The following is a 16,488-nucleotide window of genomic DNA, read 5'->3' as shown; positions in this document are numbered from 1 at the left end:
GTAAGGGGGCGGTGCTACTTAGCTTCAGCCCATGAGTGCCACGGGGGCCGGTGTGGTCAGTGTTACCAAATGATCCAGTTCTTTTTTTTTTTTTTTCCTTTTTGCGGTATGTGGGCCTCTCACCGTTGTGGCCTCTCCCGTTGCGGAGCACAGGCTCCGGACGCGCAGGCCCAGCGGCCACGGCTCACGGGCCCAGCCGCTCCGCGGCATATGGGATCCTCCCAGACCGGGGCACGAACCCGTATCCCCTGCATCGGCAGGCGGACTCTCAACCACTGCGCCACCAGGGAGGCCCGATCCAGTTCTTTAAAAGAGAAATCACAGGTCCTAATTTTTATGTGCAATCTTCCAATCTTTAAATGTTGGTGCTGAATTGACATGAGAATAATAATAAATGAAACATTGTGCAGGTTCACAAAAAGAAAAAAAGCCCACATCCATGGGCCACATTCTGACCCTAGGGCACAAGTTGGCAACCTCTGTAAAGGAGTTGAAGCGCATGGCGTTGGCATACGAGCCTACCAGTGCACCGCACACAGGGGCCGGCAGAAGATAGTTCCCAGAGCACCTGCTTGTGAACACACAGGTGTGGGCATACAAGTTTGCTTTTGGAATTTTCTGAAGAGCTTAGTCTCTCTGAGGATGCCTTATTTTGTCTCCCTTTGGCTTTATTTCCAGGCTTAGCCTCAGAGTAAAAGCTTCAGGGAAAAGTGGTCTTACACGTCAGAGCCCTAAACACAAAACAGAAGTCAGGCTACCAGTCTGGCTGATATATCTTCAAAACCACTTTATTTGTTTTAGCTAGTTAGCAATATAAATAATAATTGCAAAAGTGACAGGGTAGCATTTTACATTCCTCATTGTCATTTTAAAAGAGAACAACATGCTCTTTTTTTTTTTTTTTTTCCAGAGCTTCAAGTGGGCACACGACACAAAGAACTTCTGGATATTGACAGCTCCTCTGTGATTCTTGAAGATGGAATAACCAAGCTAAATACCATTGGCCACTACGAGGTAGGAAAAGATTTAGCACCCACCAGCTCCTTCCTCATCCCCAAACCTAACTGGATTAGATCATCTCCAGGACCACATAAATTCTTATTACAAGACTCTCACCCATTTTCTGCAATCATTTGCAGGTTGCTTATTTCTGGGTCAGAAGTTTTCCTTAGTTGCTCGTGGTCTGCTCATTTCCCAGTACCCCTTCTCCCAGAGCTGCGAGTTTCATGTAACCCAGTCGCTCTCCATCCTGCGGTTTAGGTCGGAAACTTCACCCTTACGATTCTCTGGCCTGTTCGGTGGAAGAGGTGCTGTTCAGCTTGACCCTGAACAGAGCCTCTAAAGGTTCTAAGTTGCACTGCTGTTCATCATTGACCTGGTAACCTTTGTGTAGGGTTCTTTGTTTCTGAAGAAGATCTCCATTTCCTGTTTGTTTGAAACATTCAGCGATGCCTCCTTGGCCTCTGACCCACATGCTGGGTGAGTGTTGAGGTGGGTGAGGGGAGTACGTGAGCTGGCAGAGAGCTGAGTGCCAGAGAAGCCTGCCCAGAACCAGAGAGGGGACGCAGGGGAGGTTTCAGAACACTCTGGTAGACTGGGAGTCATTCAGCCACATTATCAAATCTTTGTTGAATATCTACTCTGCACTAAGAGATGGGGCTGCACGTGAGAGGAACAAAGACCAAGTCTCTGACCTCACGGAGCCTATGGCCCTGGAGAGAAGGGCTGGAAAGGGACGAGGAGATGAGGAGACAGGCAACATCTTACTACTACTACTACGAGCACTGTTACTACAACACGGTGTGATAGTGCTGTGACTCGGAGCATCCGAGAAGGCTTCCGCAGGAAGCAGTGACTCAGCTGAGACCTGAAGAGTGAGGAGAACTTAACCAGGCCAGCGTACCCAGCAGGGAAGGGAGCGCATGCTTCTTCTTCTGCAGTAAGACTTCTAGACTGGCTAGAACTTGAGAGGGACGGGGTGGCAGTGAGAGCCAGTAACAGCCAATGTTTACGGAGCCCCTACGCTGTGTCAGGTGCTGGCCTCTGCCTTTCCCTTTATTTCAGCTCATTCTATCCATAGCAGTCCTACGAGACAGGGACTGTTACTAACCCGCTTTATAGATGGGTACACTGAGGCTCTGGGAGGTTTACTAATAGCTAGTCCGTGGCAGAGGCAAGATTGGGACCCAGATTGTTGGGCTCTAGGGTCCACGGCTTAACCAGTACATGCCGTGGTTCCTCACGGAGGAAGGCCAGAAAAGTGGGGAGGGAGGGGAGAAGGGGACCGTGCAGGCCCAGCAGCTTCCTCAGGAGTCTGGATTTTATCCCCAGCACAGTGGAAAGCCATTGGGAGATCTTAAACAGGGGAGGGAGATTTGCGTCTCAGAAAATGACTGTGGCTGTGCGTGGAACATGGATATGAGAGGTGCAAACCTGGAAATAGGGAGACTCGTTAGAAGAACTTCAGGTGAGAAACGATGTTGACCAGGAATGACGCAGTGGCCCTGAAGATGGAGCCAAGCAGATGGGCAGAAGGTGGACACCGTGAGCTGTGTGGCTGGGAGAGAGACTGCGGGCAGGGGAGGGGTCAGGAAGGCACGGGGCTGGCTGGGCAGATGCACAGGTGCTCTTGCGGAGATGGAGAAGACAGGGGAGTGGCTTCCCAGGCCCCTTGGAGAGTAGGCGCCCCACCTTTCATGGCTGTAAGTCCCAGGGAGATGTGTCTGCACCAAGAAGGTGTTTGGGGCCTGCCAGGCTTTCCCCTCACCCAGAAAGAAGCTGAGACTTTTCCTTGAGCAGAGCTTCCTGGACGGCAGCCAGGAACAGAGGGCACCACAGCCTTGGGCTCTTTGGCTGAATGGGTCTCAGAGCCGGTTTGGAAAGAGTTGCTTTGGGTGCCCCGTGGGTGGGTGCTGCCCCTGCAGCCTTTGCTGGAGGGCACCAAGCAGAGAACGTGGCAGATTAACAACTTGCTCCTGTGCTCACCCTTCTGCAGCTTAGACTTTCCAACCTTGGGATCATCTTGCCAAGAGCTGTCGAGCTTAGCCTTTGGAGTTTATAAAAATTCCCAGGGAACTTTCTGAAAGTAGGTATTCCTGTCACTGGGCCACATTTGGAGAAGCAGTGCCCCAGAGGAAATATAAGGGATGGAAGGAGTCAGAGGTGGAAGTGCCTAGGAGAGGGGGCTTACTATGGCATCAGTCTGAAGTTCAGAGCTGCAGCCGGCCGCAGTCTCCTCCTCTCCCTGTATCTGGGTAGCGAGCTTGTCTTGGCAAGCCTGGCAGAAACACAGCCACAGATGCCCTCCTTTCGCATCTTGACTAATGTGCTGGCCTTGCTCAGCTGTGCAGGGAGGGCTGGACCACCCTGGTCAGGCTTCTCAGCGTCCCCTGGCAACTGTGTGGCATGGGGTGGGCCCCAAAGGCAGGGGGTGTGGCCACTCACTGGCATTAATAGGAAAAGGCAAGCCAAGACACTCCAGCAGGGAAAACGAAGAACCACCACCGCCGTCTGCAAGGCAAGGGGAAGACTGTCAGGAGAGATAGGACATCAGTCTTCACTGGAGACATCGGCTGCACTAGACACCTATCTGCTTAGGGATGATAATGAAATTAATCCGGCCTGTAGTCACTTCCCATCCAAATGATTTATTGGCCTCATACCCTAGCATTGCCACATGGTGGTAATAAATGACAAGACTGGGACACAAGGGCTTAAAGGATTCTCCTTATGTTTAAAAAGCTAAGCCATAAGGCGAATAAGCGCAGAGAGCTTGAAGGAAACTGGGGAGGTCATCGGCCCCGTGCTCTCTGTGCCTGGACCATCTCAAATGCCCTGGTTTTCAAAGACTGCTTGAACAAAAGCATCCAGCACCACCCTCAGCCGCCTAAATCTATTCTCCATTTAGCAGCACCCCTGCACAATCAAAATTTGGAGTAATTTGACAGGGCTGAGCTGAAGCTCGCTTTTGCCCTTTTTTCATTAAAGAAAAATTTTCTCCTCAAACACTTACATTTCCCTCCAAAGAGACAGGATGCTAATTATCACTCTTATTCATTTACTAAAGCGCTCTAGTTTGAGTCACTGTAGGTGCTTGAAAGTGAAAAACTATATTTCAGTTAAAAATAGGGTGTAACTCAGAGTTTTAAGTGATTAAGACTCACCTCCCTCCAATTAGCCCAAATTAGTTAGGTTTTAAAGTTAATCTTTAGTGACGGCCAGTTCCTCCTACTGTCTAAACAGAGTCCCCTCTGCTGGAGTGTGAGCCTCTCTCTTCTTGCCTTCTTCTGTCCTTAGGGCAAATAGAGTGTAGCTGGTCTCCTCTGAATGATTTACTGTCTGTATATTTGAAGAACAGGTTTCTAGAGGGGATCTGAAGGCACAGCAAAAACATAGCTGGTCCAACCTCATGGACCAGATTGCCTTCAGAGTCCCAAATTGCCAGCAATGCCCTGTCACCAGCAGGATGGCATCCTTGCCAACCCTGGGCGTCGGCACAATTGCTCTCCACAATGATGACAGTGGCAGCTGGTACCCAGCACTTGTCGTGTGCATAAGCGTGATTCACGTTGACACAACCTGTGATGAAGGTGCTTTTATTACCCTCATTCTCCACCAGATGAGCATGGAAGAGGACACATTGCTGCTCCAGTCTCGTTCCATCCTGTGCAGACAAGGGGTAAAGCCGATGCCTTTACAAGCACGTGAAGCCAGAGGCGTTTTCTCCACTATAAAGAACTCCACCCTAGTGCTTCCTTAACTGGCCACCTGGTGTGTGTGTTCCCTGTGAAGGGGACTGTGCTGTGCTCTGGAGCTGACGAGATCAGTTGTGTGTGTCTGTGTGAGTGTATAGCGGGTGTGGGGATGCTTGCCCGACGTGACTGAAGCAGGGTGGCTTCTCCCAGTCCAGGCTTTCTGCACCTGCCCCGCCGTGTGCCCTCTTGCTGGACCATGTTATTGCACCCACACGCAGCGGTGGGTAGCATCAAGTGTGTGGGACAGGTGTTGTGTCCGGCAGGAAATGTTCTCTACAGATCACAACTCTCGTTCTGAGCTGTGAGGTTTTGAGGGCAGAAAATACGTTTAACCACCGTGTCATTGAAGAATGTGTTGCTCCTAACGGGAGCGTGCCGGTGCCCAAGTGGTCACTGCTAACGCCAAAGTTGTCATTCACATGACATTTAAAGCTCATGGGAATGTTCCAAAGGGTCTGCTTGCGTAAAGTCAGTGGTCCTTCAGGTCAGGTGTCTCATCTGTGACTCTAAGGGGCTTGGACTGTCTCTAAAGGTCTCTTACAGCATGAATGACTTCAGATTCTTACTTACTAGACACATGGAGTGCTTCCTGTATACTGGGCACTGTTCTAGAGGCTTTTACAAAGAGTAAGTCCTTTAGTCCTCTGTATAGCCCCGTGAGGTAGACGCTGTCATTATTCCCATTCTGAGGCCCAAGGAGGCTGAGAAACTTGGCCATGCTCCCATGCTCTCCTCAGTGACGGCCCGAGGCTGGAAGTAGATGAAAAAGGAATTGCACAGAGACCATGGCTCTGCTCAGGGCCAGAGGGATAACCTTGCTCAGAGCCAGGCTTGCAGCTTGTGCTTCTAGCCTCTGAAGCAGCCTGGCTGGAGAGCTTATGAGAAATTCTGGTAGTTACCTTCTGTGATGTCAAAATTAAAAGGGCAACCTCTCTTCAGATCTTACGATGAATCTCACGTCTGTGAGTTTATCAAAATGCTTCCTTCTCATCCTCCTCTGACATCCTTTAAGGCCAACATTCCTTGAAGGCGACAGTAGTTAACTTCTTTCAGAAGGGAGGCCTCTTTCAGGCATCCAAGAGCTGACAGCTCCAGCCCCCCAAAAAGCCTGGGGAGCTTAGGTTCCCAATCGCCTGCACACTGGTGGAGGCCAAGCTCCCTCCCTGAGACTAGCTCAGGGTTCCAGCAGTCCTCAAAGGGTGTTTGCTTCTGGCCCAAGGCTAATTCCAGGCATACAAGAGAGAAGCAAGAGCTGTATTGTCATTTTCACTAGTTTCAAGAATCCTGCAGAGCTCTGTCCGGGGTGTCAGGAACATCCTGGGTGATTTGATGTGTCTGTTGAGAATGTTCTGATGGGCCCCTTCCAAACAGTCCGATGAGCACTGAGCCTCCTTTCTTGAAGGACTGAGCAAGGTTATCCCTCTGGCCCTGAGGACAAAAATAGATTCCTTTTTCATCTGCCTCCAGCCTGGGGTGTCAGTGAGAAGAGCTAAGGGGAAGGCGGGGAGAGCAGTATGGATGACTGGTTGCTGGGACAACGCTAGTTGAATAGGATTCTGTTTTCACAAAACACCATTTTAGGAATGAGAGGTACCAGGAAGGGTTTCCACATGGTGTTTCGTATTGACTCTTGTGTTTTTAGACTTAAGGAAAAAGTATCATGGTATTTCAGACCCTATTCATAATTTTCCATAAAATTCTTAGGCTAAAGTTCCAGCTTTCCTCTTGGGCTCAATCATTTGAAATTGCCAATGTTTGACCATTTTTTACTTACAAAAATGGCAGTTTCATCAGGTTAAGTATAAGTTCAACCTTACATTTCTAGAAAATCTGTTTTTATGGCATAATCTTCAACTTGTGGCATAAAGATAGTATTTTACCACAAAGAAATCCCGCCTTTACTTGCAAATGGTTTGGAGGATATGTAGCTTCTGTTTGTTTTTAATAAATTTATTTTTATTTTTGGCTGCGTTGGGACTTTGTCCCCGCACGCGGGCTTTCTCTAGTTGCGGTGAGCGGGGGCTACTCTTCGTTGCAGTGCGCAGGCTTCTGACTACGGTGGCTTCTCTTGTTGTAGAGCCCAGGCTCTAGGTGCGCGGGCTTCAGTAGTTGTGGCACGCAGGCTCAGTTGTTGTGGCGCACGGGCTTAGTTGCTCCGCAGCATGTGGGATCTTCCCGGACCAGGGATCGAACCCGTGTCCCCTGCATTGGCGGGCGGATTCTTAACCACTGTGCCCCCAAGGAAGTCCATAGCTTCTGTTTATTTCAGGAGCAACTTTAAATTGATGACATGGGTCCATCTCTCCCTTTGTGGTCAAAACTCCTAATTCTGATGGTGGAAAAGTCTGCAGTCCTCTCCACTTCTTTCCAACACGGGCCAGCCATCATTGGAGGGGTATGGCCTCATTGTCATTTTGAATCTTGGAGCACCATGAGACTGGAAGGAATTTAATTTGAAATTGCCTTGTGTACCAGTTCTGCTCTGGGCTGGAGAAACATTCCTGCCACAGATCCATCTAGTGACATTAATCTTTCGTTGATTTAATTTGGCTTTCATTCTTAAAGTAGGGGCCAAGAGGACGCTCCCTGCGTCACGGGAGTACGGGAGGATTAATGATCCACTCTTAGGAAAGCATTTGGAGCTCCTCAAATGGAACAAACAGCATCATAGTTTTAACACTTGGGATTCTGTGGCACTTTTCAGAAGGCATTTCTGTCCTTAACTGAGCAGCACCTGACTTTTGTGCAAAACAGAAAATGGAAACCTTTCCCCCCACACACATCTGTAAATAAACTAGTTTTCTGTCTTTACAACGTTAAGTGTCACGTGGGGGAAAAATGTTCCAGCCCTAGAGCAGCTGTGAAAGTTAGAAATACACTTGCACACATACACGCTCAAACACACACACAACTCATCCGCTAATAAAATGCTTTTACACTTGCTCTCAGGAGATAATTTCAGAGTAAAATTTCCCCGGTACAAGCTGCGTCTGCGCGGTCTTAATGCCTGAGCACTGTGCCAGCGGCGAGTCGTTGCCAGCTCTTGAAAAGACGTTGGGACTTTTGGCTGTGCTCCTCATCGGAAGGCCCATCCGTGGTGTTTGGGACTGTAGAGCAAGGGTGCTTGCTTTTGGAGAAGCAAAGCATCTGACAGGAGCCGAGTATTGGCTCAGCTCTCCTCGGGACCCATTTGGGATTCATTCTTTGATAATTACCCAGAAGGAATCACCAGCTTCCTTTTTTAAAAAGGTATTTATTGGCTTAGAAACAGAGCGTATCCAGCTCCTCATGGGGAGGATTTCTGTAACTGTGTTCAAACATTCTCATGAACTCGGCGTCTGAGTATTGCTTAAGGGGGTGCCTGCACAGAGCCTTTACTTTAATTGCATCAAATATGGAGGAGAACTGAAAAATCAGCCAACAGGGTCGCTCAGTGAATGGCTCAAGGGGAGAGGAGAGGAGGTTTGGTAGTAATGGCAGAGTCCAGGAGCTCAGTAAGAGTTTAGAATCCGGGCTTCCCTGGTGGCGCAGTGGTTGGGAGTCCGCCTGCCGCTGCAGGGGACACGGGTTCGTGCCCCGATCCCGGAGGATCCCACATGCCGCGGAGCGGCTGGGCCCGCGAGCCATGGCCGCGGAGCCTGTGTGTCCGGAGCCTGTGCTCCGCAATGGGAGAGGCCACAGCAGTGAGAGGCCCGCGTACAGCAAAAAAAAAAAAAAAAAAAAAAAAAAAGAGTTTAGAATCCGTGCTCGAGACACTTTGCAGAGGCCAGAGGGCCCCTGCCCAGAGCCCCCTCCCTACAAGATGTCCTGAACACCAGGAGTTGGAGGCCTCGGGCCTACACTTAGTGGCTGGCTGGACACGGCTGGCTGGACCCTGTGCTCAGGGGCCCCCTCTAGGGCTGGCTCTCGCGCGCGCGTGTTCCTTCCTCTTTGGAGACAACCTGCAAGAGATTAGGCTTTAATCCTTTGGTGTTTGCTGAGCAGGTGTGTACATTCTGATAACCAGTGTGCTGCAGGCCAGAAGAGAAATTCTAAGTTTCTACTTTTTTCCAAACGGAGGGAGGCCAGGTCCAAATTAATATTAGAATTCAGAGCAACCTTCGTGCTTTCAAGTGCAGGGAAAAGTCATTTAGCTGATCTTCAGAAATGACAGGGTTAATCTTTCAGCCACATCCCAGAATGAAGGTGAAGATCTGTGTATCCTTGACCTGCCTCTTATGGCCCATCTGTCTTACATTTTTGTGGACCAGGCCCTCAAAACAGTGTACTCCTCCCAGGAAGCGAGGCCTGCTCTCTTGCCTCTCAGCATCTAGTCCCCCTTGGCCTGAAGAGGCCGTCTTCCCCTGGTTGGGTGTGGGGAAGGGGTGCACAAAAGGCCACTGGGCCCTGGCTTCCACGGTCCCAAAAAGCCTCAGATGAGAACCCTTGACCTTATCTCCAAAAGAGGCTATACATTGGTGTGGAAATTGTGTGTCCGTGCGGTAAAAGCATTTATTTGTCAAATGTGTACATTTAAAATCTGTGGCAATTTTTTAGCAGCTGTGTTGAGATATAATTTATATACCATAAAGGTCACCTTTTCAAAGTGTACAATTCAGTGGTTCTTGGAACCTTTGTGGAGTTGTGCAGTCATCACCACAGTCTAAGTTTAGAACATGTTCATCACCTCAGATACCGACCTTGAACTCATTAAGAGTCATTCCTCATTCTTGCAACTCCTGTTTTAGGCAACTAGTAATCTACCTTCTGTTTGTATAAGTTTGCCTATTCTGGACAAATTATATAAATGGGATTGTACACAGTTGGATCTTTTGTGACAGGTTTCTTTCACTCAGCGATGTGTTCGAGGTCCCTTCATGTTGTCGCACGTGTCAATATACTTCTTTCCTTTTATTGTATGGCATTTTTGTAGTGTACTCAGCCAATAGAAAAACTAGTAATTTAAAAAGGATGAGCCAGTGGCAGCTGCACCAACACAGATAAACCGTGCAGACCTCATATGGACCCTGTGCTGAAGGATTCCATTCACATGACGTTCAAGACCAGATAAAACTAACCAATGGCAATGGAAGTCAGAAAAGTGATTACCCCTGGATGAAGATGGGGTGGTTACTGATGGAGAAGCATAATAGGGGCACTTCTTGGGACCTTGAAATATAATTGTATATCTTGATGTGGGCGGTGGTTATACAGTATGTACTTAAGTTGAACAGTCTTGAGCTGTACACTTACTATGAGCACTTTCCTGTAAGTCATGTTTCAATTTTAAAGTTTTTATTTAAAAGTATGTGCAACTTTATGATTTGTACAAGCTTCTTTTAAAAAATAATACCTGCAGAAAAGAAAACAAATTGTAAGTGTACTACTGGATGAATTATCATAAAGTGAGCCCATCTTATAACTTCCACTCAGATCAAGAAATAGAGCACTGTGGGCACCACAGAAGCTCCCTCCTGGACGTTCCTAATCACCACCCCCCTTCTCTTCTCCAAACAGTTAAATCATAGTTTCGACTGTTTTAGCTAAATGTGAATGGAATCCCACAGTATGCATTCCATTCTGTCAGGCTTCTTTGGCTCACCGTTCATCACTGTGAGGTTTGTGCATGTGGCATGTAGCAGTAATTTGCTCACTTTCATTGTTTTATCATAGCCTGTTTTATGAATATACCCAAATTATTTATTCATCCTTTGTTGATGGTTATTTCCAGTACGGGGTGTTTACAAAGTTTATCTCAGGATATGTACAGGTGTATACCTAGATGTGAAATTTCTCTGTCACCAGTTTATAGGTTAGTTTTTGAAAACTTGTTTCAGTATTTCTAAATACAGTAGTAACCCCCAAAATGAAAATGGCCCAAACATCTCCTGCCCCCTAGAAGCTGAGGCGCCTCCCAGCACAGCTGGGTCCACCCCTGGTCCAGGGCTGGCCCACCTCCTATTGGCCCCACAGCATCCTTTGAGCACTTGCCTCCCTGCATCTCACGGCCTTGGTCTGCCACCTTCACAGGATCGCAGACTCTTTGAGGGCAGAGACAGTGTCTTGCTCATGATTATAGCCCCAGCCTCCAGTGCCCAGAACATAGGAATTCTTAATAAATATTTGATTGAATAAGTGAGAGAATATAAGATCCACCCAGCCATCTAATTCCTGGGTAAAGTTGAGAAATACATTAAATTTTGAAAACTCATCTATTTTTTATCTTTGCTTTCAGATATCAAATGGATCCACTATAAAAGTTTTTAAGAAGATAGCAAATTTTACTTCAGGTAACAGACATAATACTGTTAACCTTTGTTCTCACCCCACTTTATAAAGTATCACTTTTTGCCTCTTGGATGTACTGTCACAAAGATGAGATTGAGTTGTTGCCAGGTAGTTCTCTGAAAGAGTGGAGGAAAGCCCTTTCGATCTGTTTCTGATCCTAAGAATGTGAACCCTGCAAAGAGGGGGACAGGAAACTGTAAACAGTGGTTGCCTCGGCTGCCCGACACTGAGGAAGTTGCTGTCATTAACCACCCTAAGCTCAGGGCAGAATCTTAGCCATTGTAACTTTTTTCTAACTCCTCAGTAGGATGGGGGCTAACCGAGGGGATCCCCCTGGCAAGCTGAGGGAAGCCTGCAGATTATCACACAGCCCTGGAAGCTCTGAACAAACGAGATAATTCACTTAGCCCAAATCTCCTAGTGACAGACCAACTACAGAGGGAGCTTTGTGGAAAAGTTACTAGGCCAGTCTCTGAACTCTCTTCTACCTCCCCGTCAGCCTCGGGGCAGGAAAACACTGTGACAGTGCCTTGAGAAAATCCCTAGGTCCAGGTTCCAGGTTTGTCTCCAGAGAAATTATATATCCATGCCAAGACAGTCAGTCTTCAGCCCCCAGAAAGGTTGTGGGCCTCACCAACAGGACCTGTTCACACACACAGCTGGAGGTGGGGCTTTCTGATTCCTGGATTCAGTGCTAGGAGCAGCCTGGTAGGTCCCAACACCTGGTGAGTGCAAACGAAGAATGCGGGGCTCCCAATTAAATAGGATAGGTTGGTGGGTTGTAGGACACCCCGTGGGGAACCCTGCCCACCCCGCATTCCCCCATCCATCATTACGTCAGGCTATAGTGAGAAACCACCTTGCAGAGGGCGGCTATGTATTTTAGGCTTTAATGACTGGTTTTTTGAGAGCTTGTTATTTGGAGATCTTGCATTTGGATCACTTCATGGGACTTCGAGGCAGTCAGCACCACCTCTGCTTCCTCCCTGTCCAATCCAGTGGACACTGGATCACCCTCCAAACCCTTGCCCCTCTGTCTTTCATCACCCACTGTGTGACAGTCCCAGCCCAGCCCTGGATGAATCCTTCTCACCTTTCCTGACCCTACAGCTGGGCAGCCACAGGGGAAAGGCCCAAGACAGCACACTTGGAGTCACAGTAAATCCCCGTCTTGACCAGGACCTTCCACATAGCCTGTTCCCCCCGTGCTTCTGCTTCTCGAGGCAACCGAGAATCCCACCTTCTCTCCTCGAAGCTCTGACCACCCCCTGCTCCCCTGACTATCAGCAGATGACTTCACCCAGTGCTTCACAGAGAAAACAGAAATCGGAATTCCCTCAACAACGGGCACTAACCCTCCCTCCCTGCCTCTGCCATTCCCTCCTCCTGGCTCCCCTGACATTCCAGGGCTGCCCGTCCTCCCAGCAAGGCCTGTCTCTCACCTGGGCTGTGGATCCCACCATGCTTTCCGACCTTCTGAGCATTCCTACAGCACCGGTGGTCTCTCCTCTCACCTGCACTTGCTGTCCCTCCCCCGCTACTGTATGTTTCCACAAGCATTTCAAGGTATTCTAGTCTCTCTCATCTTCAAAACAAAACACCAAGTGCTTTAATCCTTCCCTTCCCTGCAGTTGCCACTCCCTTCACAACCTCGTCTCTTCCCAGACTGTCCTCACTCTGTGCTGCTCTCCCACCTGCTCTGTGAGCTCCGCTGTGCTGTCCTTCTCTCAGATCCTAGAAGGGGTCGCCTTCCTTCCCACCGCAGGGCCTTTGTACCCGTTCCCCTCCCCCACTGGCCTGGCTTATTATCCATTCATTTAGGTTCAGTCCCGACACCCCTTCCTCAGAGAACCTCCCAGGCTAGCTTCGTCTCTTGTTAGATACTTTCCTAGCATATAATTCTTCTCCACAGTCCTTATCACAAGGATATTAATTAAATTGTGTAATTAGTAAGTCTCTCTCATTGGCTAGGATGTGAGTTCCACTAGGTGAGAGCTAGGCCTGTCTTATTCATTGCTGTTTGCCTAGTAGCCCTTGGCACACAGTAGGTGCCCCAGCTCTAGCTGACCTGAACCTCTCCTACCCCACTCTCAAGTGATCGGTCAGCCTCTGTTCCAGGGACAGGGAACCTGCTTCCCACTCCAGTCCCTGGCCCATCCTGTCTTCATACTGTTCTTAAGGTCTTAAGACACAGCAAGGGGGCGAAGTGTAGCTATGAAGAGCTCAAGTAGGAGGGCTCAAGTAACCTCTTCTGTTTATAGCACAAATGGGGCATCTTATGAGAAGGCCAGTTACCGTGGCTGTTGTTTTAATGGACTGTTTCTCTCCCTCTTTCTGTGGCGTTCAGATGTGGAATACTCAGAAGACCACTGCCATTTGGTGAGTTCAGGCTTTCTTTTTTTTTTTTTTTTTTTTTTTGCAGTACGCGGGCCTCTCACTGTTGCGGCCTCTACCGTTGCGGAGCACAGGCTCCGGACGCGCAGGCCCAGCGGCCACGGGCCCAGCCGCTCCGCGGCACGTGGGATCCCCCAGACCGGGGCACGAACCCGTGTCCCCCGCATCGGCAGGCGGACTGCCAACCACTGTGCCACCAGGGAAGCCCTGAGTTCGGGCTTTCTTGTGCTCCTGCTGAAGCGGATGCCTTCTGCAGCACGAACGGTCTCCTTGGGTAACGCTTCTTCTACTCTTGTCTTCCCTTTAGATTTTACCAGATTCGGAAGCATTCCAAGATGTGCAGGGAAAGAGACATCGAGGGAAGCACAAGTTCAAAGTAAAAGAAATGTATCTGACAAAGCTGCTGTCGACCAAGGTAAACTTACTGTTCTGGGAGCGCTTTAACGGCTACCTTGGGGGTGTATGATGTGTTTGACTTAATTTCCACTGAAGTGTGAAAATGCTACAAATCCCTTGTGCCTTCTAGCAAAGCAAAATGAAAGTTTAAATTGTAAACGCTTCCTACCCCCTCCGTCTTCTGTTTTTACAAACTGCAAAGATAAAGCACTTTACAAATTTCCACCATAACATCTTCAGTCAGGGATTTAATATTGTTCCCAGTCCCTTTACCCACCATTGCACTATTGTTATATTTTTAGGTGGACAGCATAATTATTCCTTTTTGTTTACTTGTTATTTTAGGTAAGCGATAAAACTCCCTCTTTGAATTGCAAATAAAATGAAGAGGGGGGGAGGTCATTTTAAAATTAAGAATTCTGTTCACATATAAAAGTGTCAGATATGAAAGCCCATGGAATACCAAATTGGGAGCAAATTTTACTTTATCTGGCTTTTAGTGGGATTAATGGAAGTCTGTGGTGATGCTTTTTTTTTTTTTCTGAAATGACCAGCAATGTAAATGCTATTTTCTACACCTGGCCCTAGTCTTCTGATGGGCCTGCTTCTTCAGATTACAGCTGAGCATCTGCTTGGAGCTTAGATTTGTTTAGTGGGTAGAGGACAGCCAGAGCCTCTTGATTTTCTCATCTGTCCCACAGAGCTCTGCCCATTTGGTTTTAGTAAAACACTCAAATGCTTTGGAAAGTACACAATAAAACCCTATGATGGAAATACATGCAACAGGAAAAGTTCTGGGAACCGAGCACTATCACTTGAGTTTTTCTAGGCTGAACGTAATAAAAGCCAAACGTCTGGGGCTTATTGGTTTATGTATACAGACCTCCAACTTACATTTCAACTGCTAGAGATGTCTAAGATAGCCTCCCTGTTGACTAAACAGTGTTATCAGCAAGAAGCTTATGAAGCAGATCTAAACCTGGGCATGGATTTTCAGGACCTTTGTCTAATACTGTGAGTGTTGGCCTCATTTGACGATTTTACATACTTTCTCTTCAGCTTGTTTTTCTCTGTTTTGTAACTTAGATTTTATTTTTCATCATGTTTTCAAAACCACCACCCTATCTTTTTAATCTTCCAAGTCTGATGTGCTCTGTCTTTCAGGTGGCAATTCACTCTGTGCTCGAAAAACTTTTTAGAAGTATTTGGAGTTTACCAAACAGCAGAGCCCCGTTTGCTATAAAATACTTTTTTGACTTTTTGGATGCCCAGGCTGAAAGCAAAAAAATCACAGATCCTGATGTTGTACATATTTGGAAAACAAACAGGTGGGAACAAACAGTAGGTGATTTCAAGAACCTGGGTCAGAATCTTAACTAAAAGAAGGGCATGGATGGTTACAGAAGGATTCATTTATCCCTTAGAGTTTTTTGGCTTGGTAAGCTATCATGTCAAAGCAGTTTCTTGCTGTTACTATTTTTAAACAATAATCAAAACCATTCCTGTGCTGAGACTCCTAGTCTTTAGGACAAAGAAAATAAACTCTATTATCTTTAAACAAGTTTAGCTTGACCAGTAAAAGATGAGAAATTAATATTTTGTGGTTTTATCATACAATTTTCCATTAGAGAGGACTCTTAAATTTGTCCCTCAGAGAATTACTCTTTGCGGTTTCCAAGCTATTTTGTACAGAAATTTCTCCTTTTATTTGATCAAATGCCATGAGAATTAGTCAAAGGGTTGTATTTTGTTTTGTTTTTTAATACTTTACCTTAAGCTGAGGCAAGGCATCCAAATTAAAATTTCTCCTCAGTAAAGGAACATAGCTCATTACCTCTAATTGAGATACTCTGTGCATGAGGTGAATGAGAGTTAGTTACGATGTAATAGAACTTCTCAGTGCAACCTCAAGCCCTTCTAAGCATTGGGGTTAGACCATTTTAAATAAGTGTTAAAAGCTCCAGGTCTATCCTAACTCTCTACTCTGGCTCCCTCCCTCCCTTTGTTCTAGCCTCTCCTTCCCAGGCACTGCTTCTCCCACACCAAGCTCCGGTGCTGCAGGCAACAATTTCACTGTGAAGACAGTAGCACACAAGCAGGGGCACTAGTCAGGACAGGAGAGCTACTGAGAGTCCCCAGCCCATATGGTGGAGGGAATTAGCTAGGCCACAGGACCCTGAATGACTTCCAAGTTCATATGCAAATATCTGAGTACCGACTGTATACCAAGTACTGTTTGTTAGGTGTTGGAGATAAAGTAATAGACAGAAATCCGTGTTCTTACAGCGCTTGCATTTTAACAGGTAAATTGTGGTATATTAGAAGTCGATTAGTGCAGTGCACAGAGTGGGGAAAAAAGGATAGAGACAGGATAGGGTGGCCAGAGGCCTCAGGAGATGACATTTGGATCAGGTCTTCAAAGACGGCACAAACCATGAGACCGTCTGGGGCAAGACCCTTTCAGAAAGACGGACAAAAGCCAAGTCCTGAGGCACAAGCCTGCCTGGTATGCATGAAGGAGCGAAGAGGGCAGTGGAGTTGGGGCCGAGTACGGTGAAGAGTAGTGGATGAGGGCCCAGGCCTAGATCATGCAGGGGTTTTCTCCAGAGAGGGATGGAGAGCCACAGAGGAGACACGGGACCTGATTCTGAGTTAAGAGGATTGCTAGTACCTGTGG

The 16,488-nt window shown here is 47.6% G+C and overlaps 1 protein-coding gene across 1 annotated transcript in view; it reads left to right on the top strand.

The window, feature by feature from the left end:
• PLXNC1 (plexin C1) overlaps positions 1-16,488 on the top strand; it is a 145,859-nt gene that overhangs the window by 123,539 nt on the left and 5,832 nt on the right. Inside the window, exons 23-27 of the mRNA XM_060112917.1 lie at positions 911-1,014; positions 10,969-11,023; positions 13,369-13,400; positions 13,723-13,830; positions 14,976-15,139. Of these exons, the coding sequence (XP_059968900.1) occupies positions 911-1,014; positions 10,969-11,023; positions 13,369-13,400; positions 13,723-13,830; positions 14,976-15,139 (463 nt within the window). The remainder of the gene's footprint in view (positions 1-910; positions 1,015-10,968; positions 11,024-13,368; positions 13,401-13,722; positions 13,831-14,975; positions 15,140-16,488) is intronic.

The sequence above is a fragment of the Mesoplodon densirostris genome, chromosome 11 (genome assembly GCF_025265405.1).
Source record: "Mesoplodon densirostris isolate mMesDen1 chromosome 11, mMesDen1 primary haplotype, whole genome shotgun sequence".
Taxonomy (NCBI): domain Eukaryota; kingdom Metazoa; phylum Chordata; class Mammalia; order Artiodactyla; family Ziphiidae; genus Mesoplodon; species Mesoplodon densirostris.
This window is presented reverse-complemented; position numbering and strand designations above follow the sequence as displayed.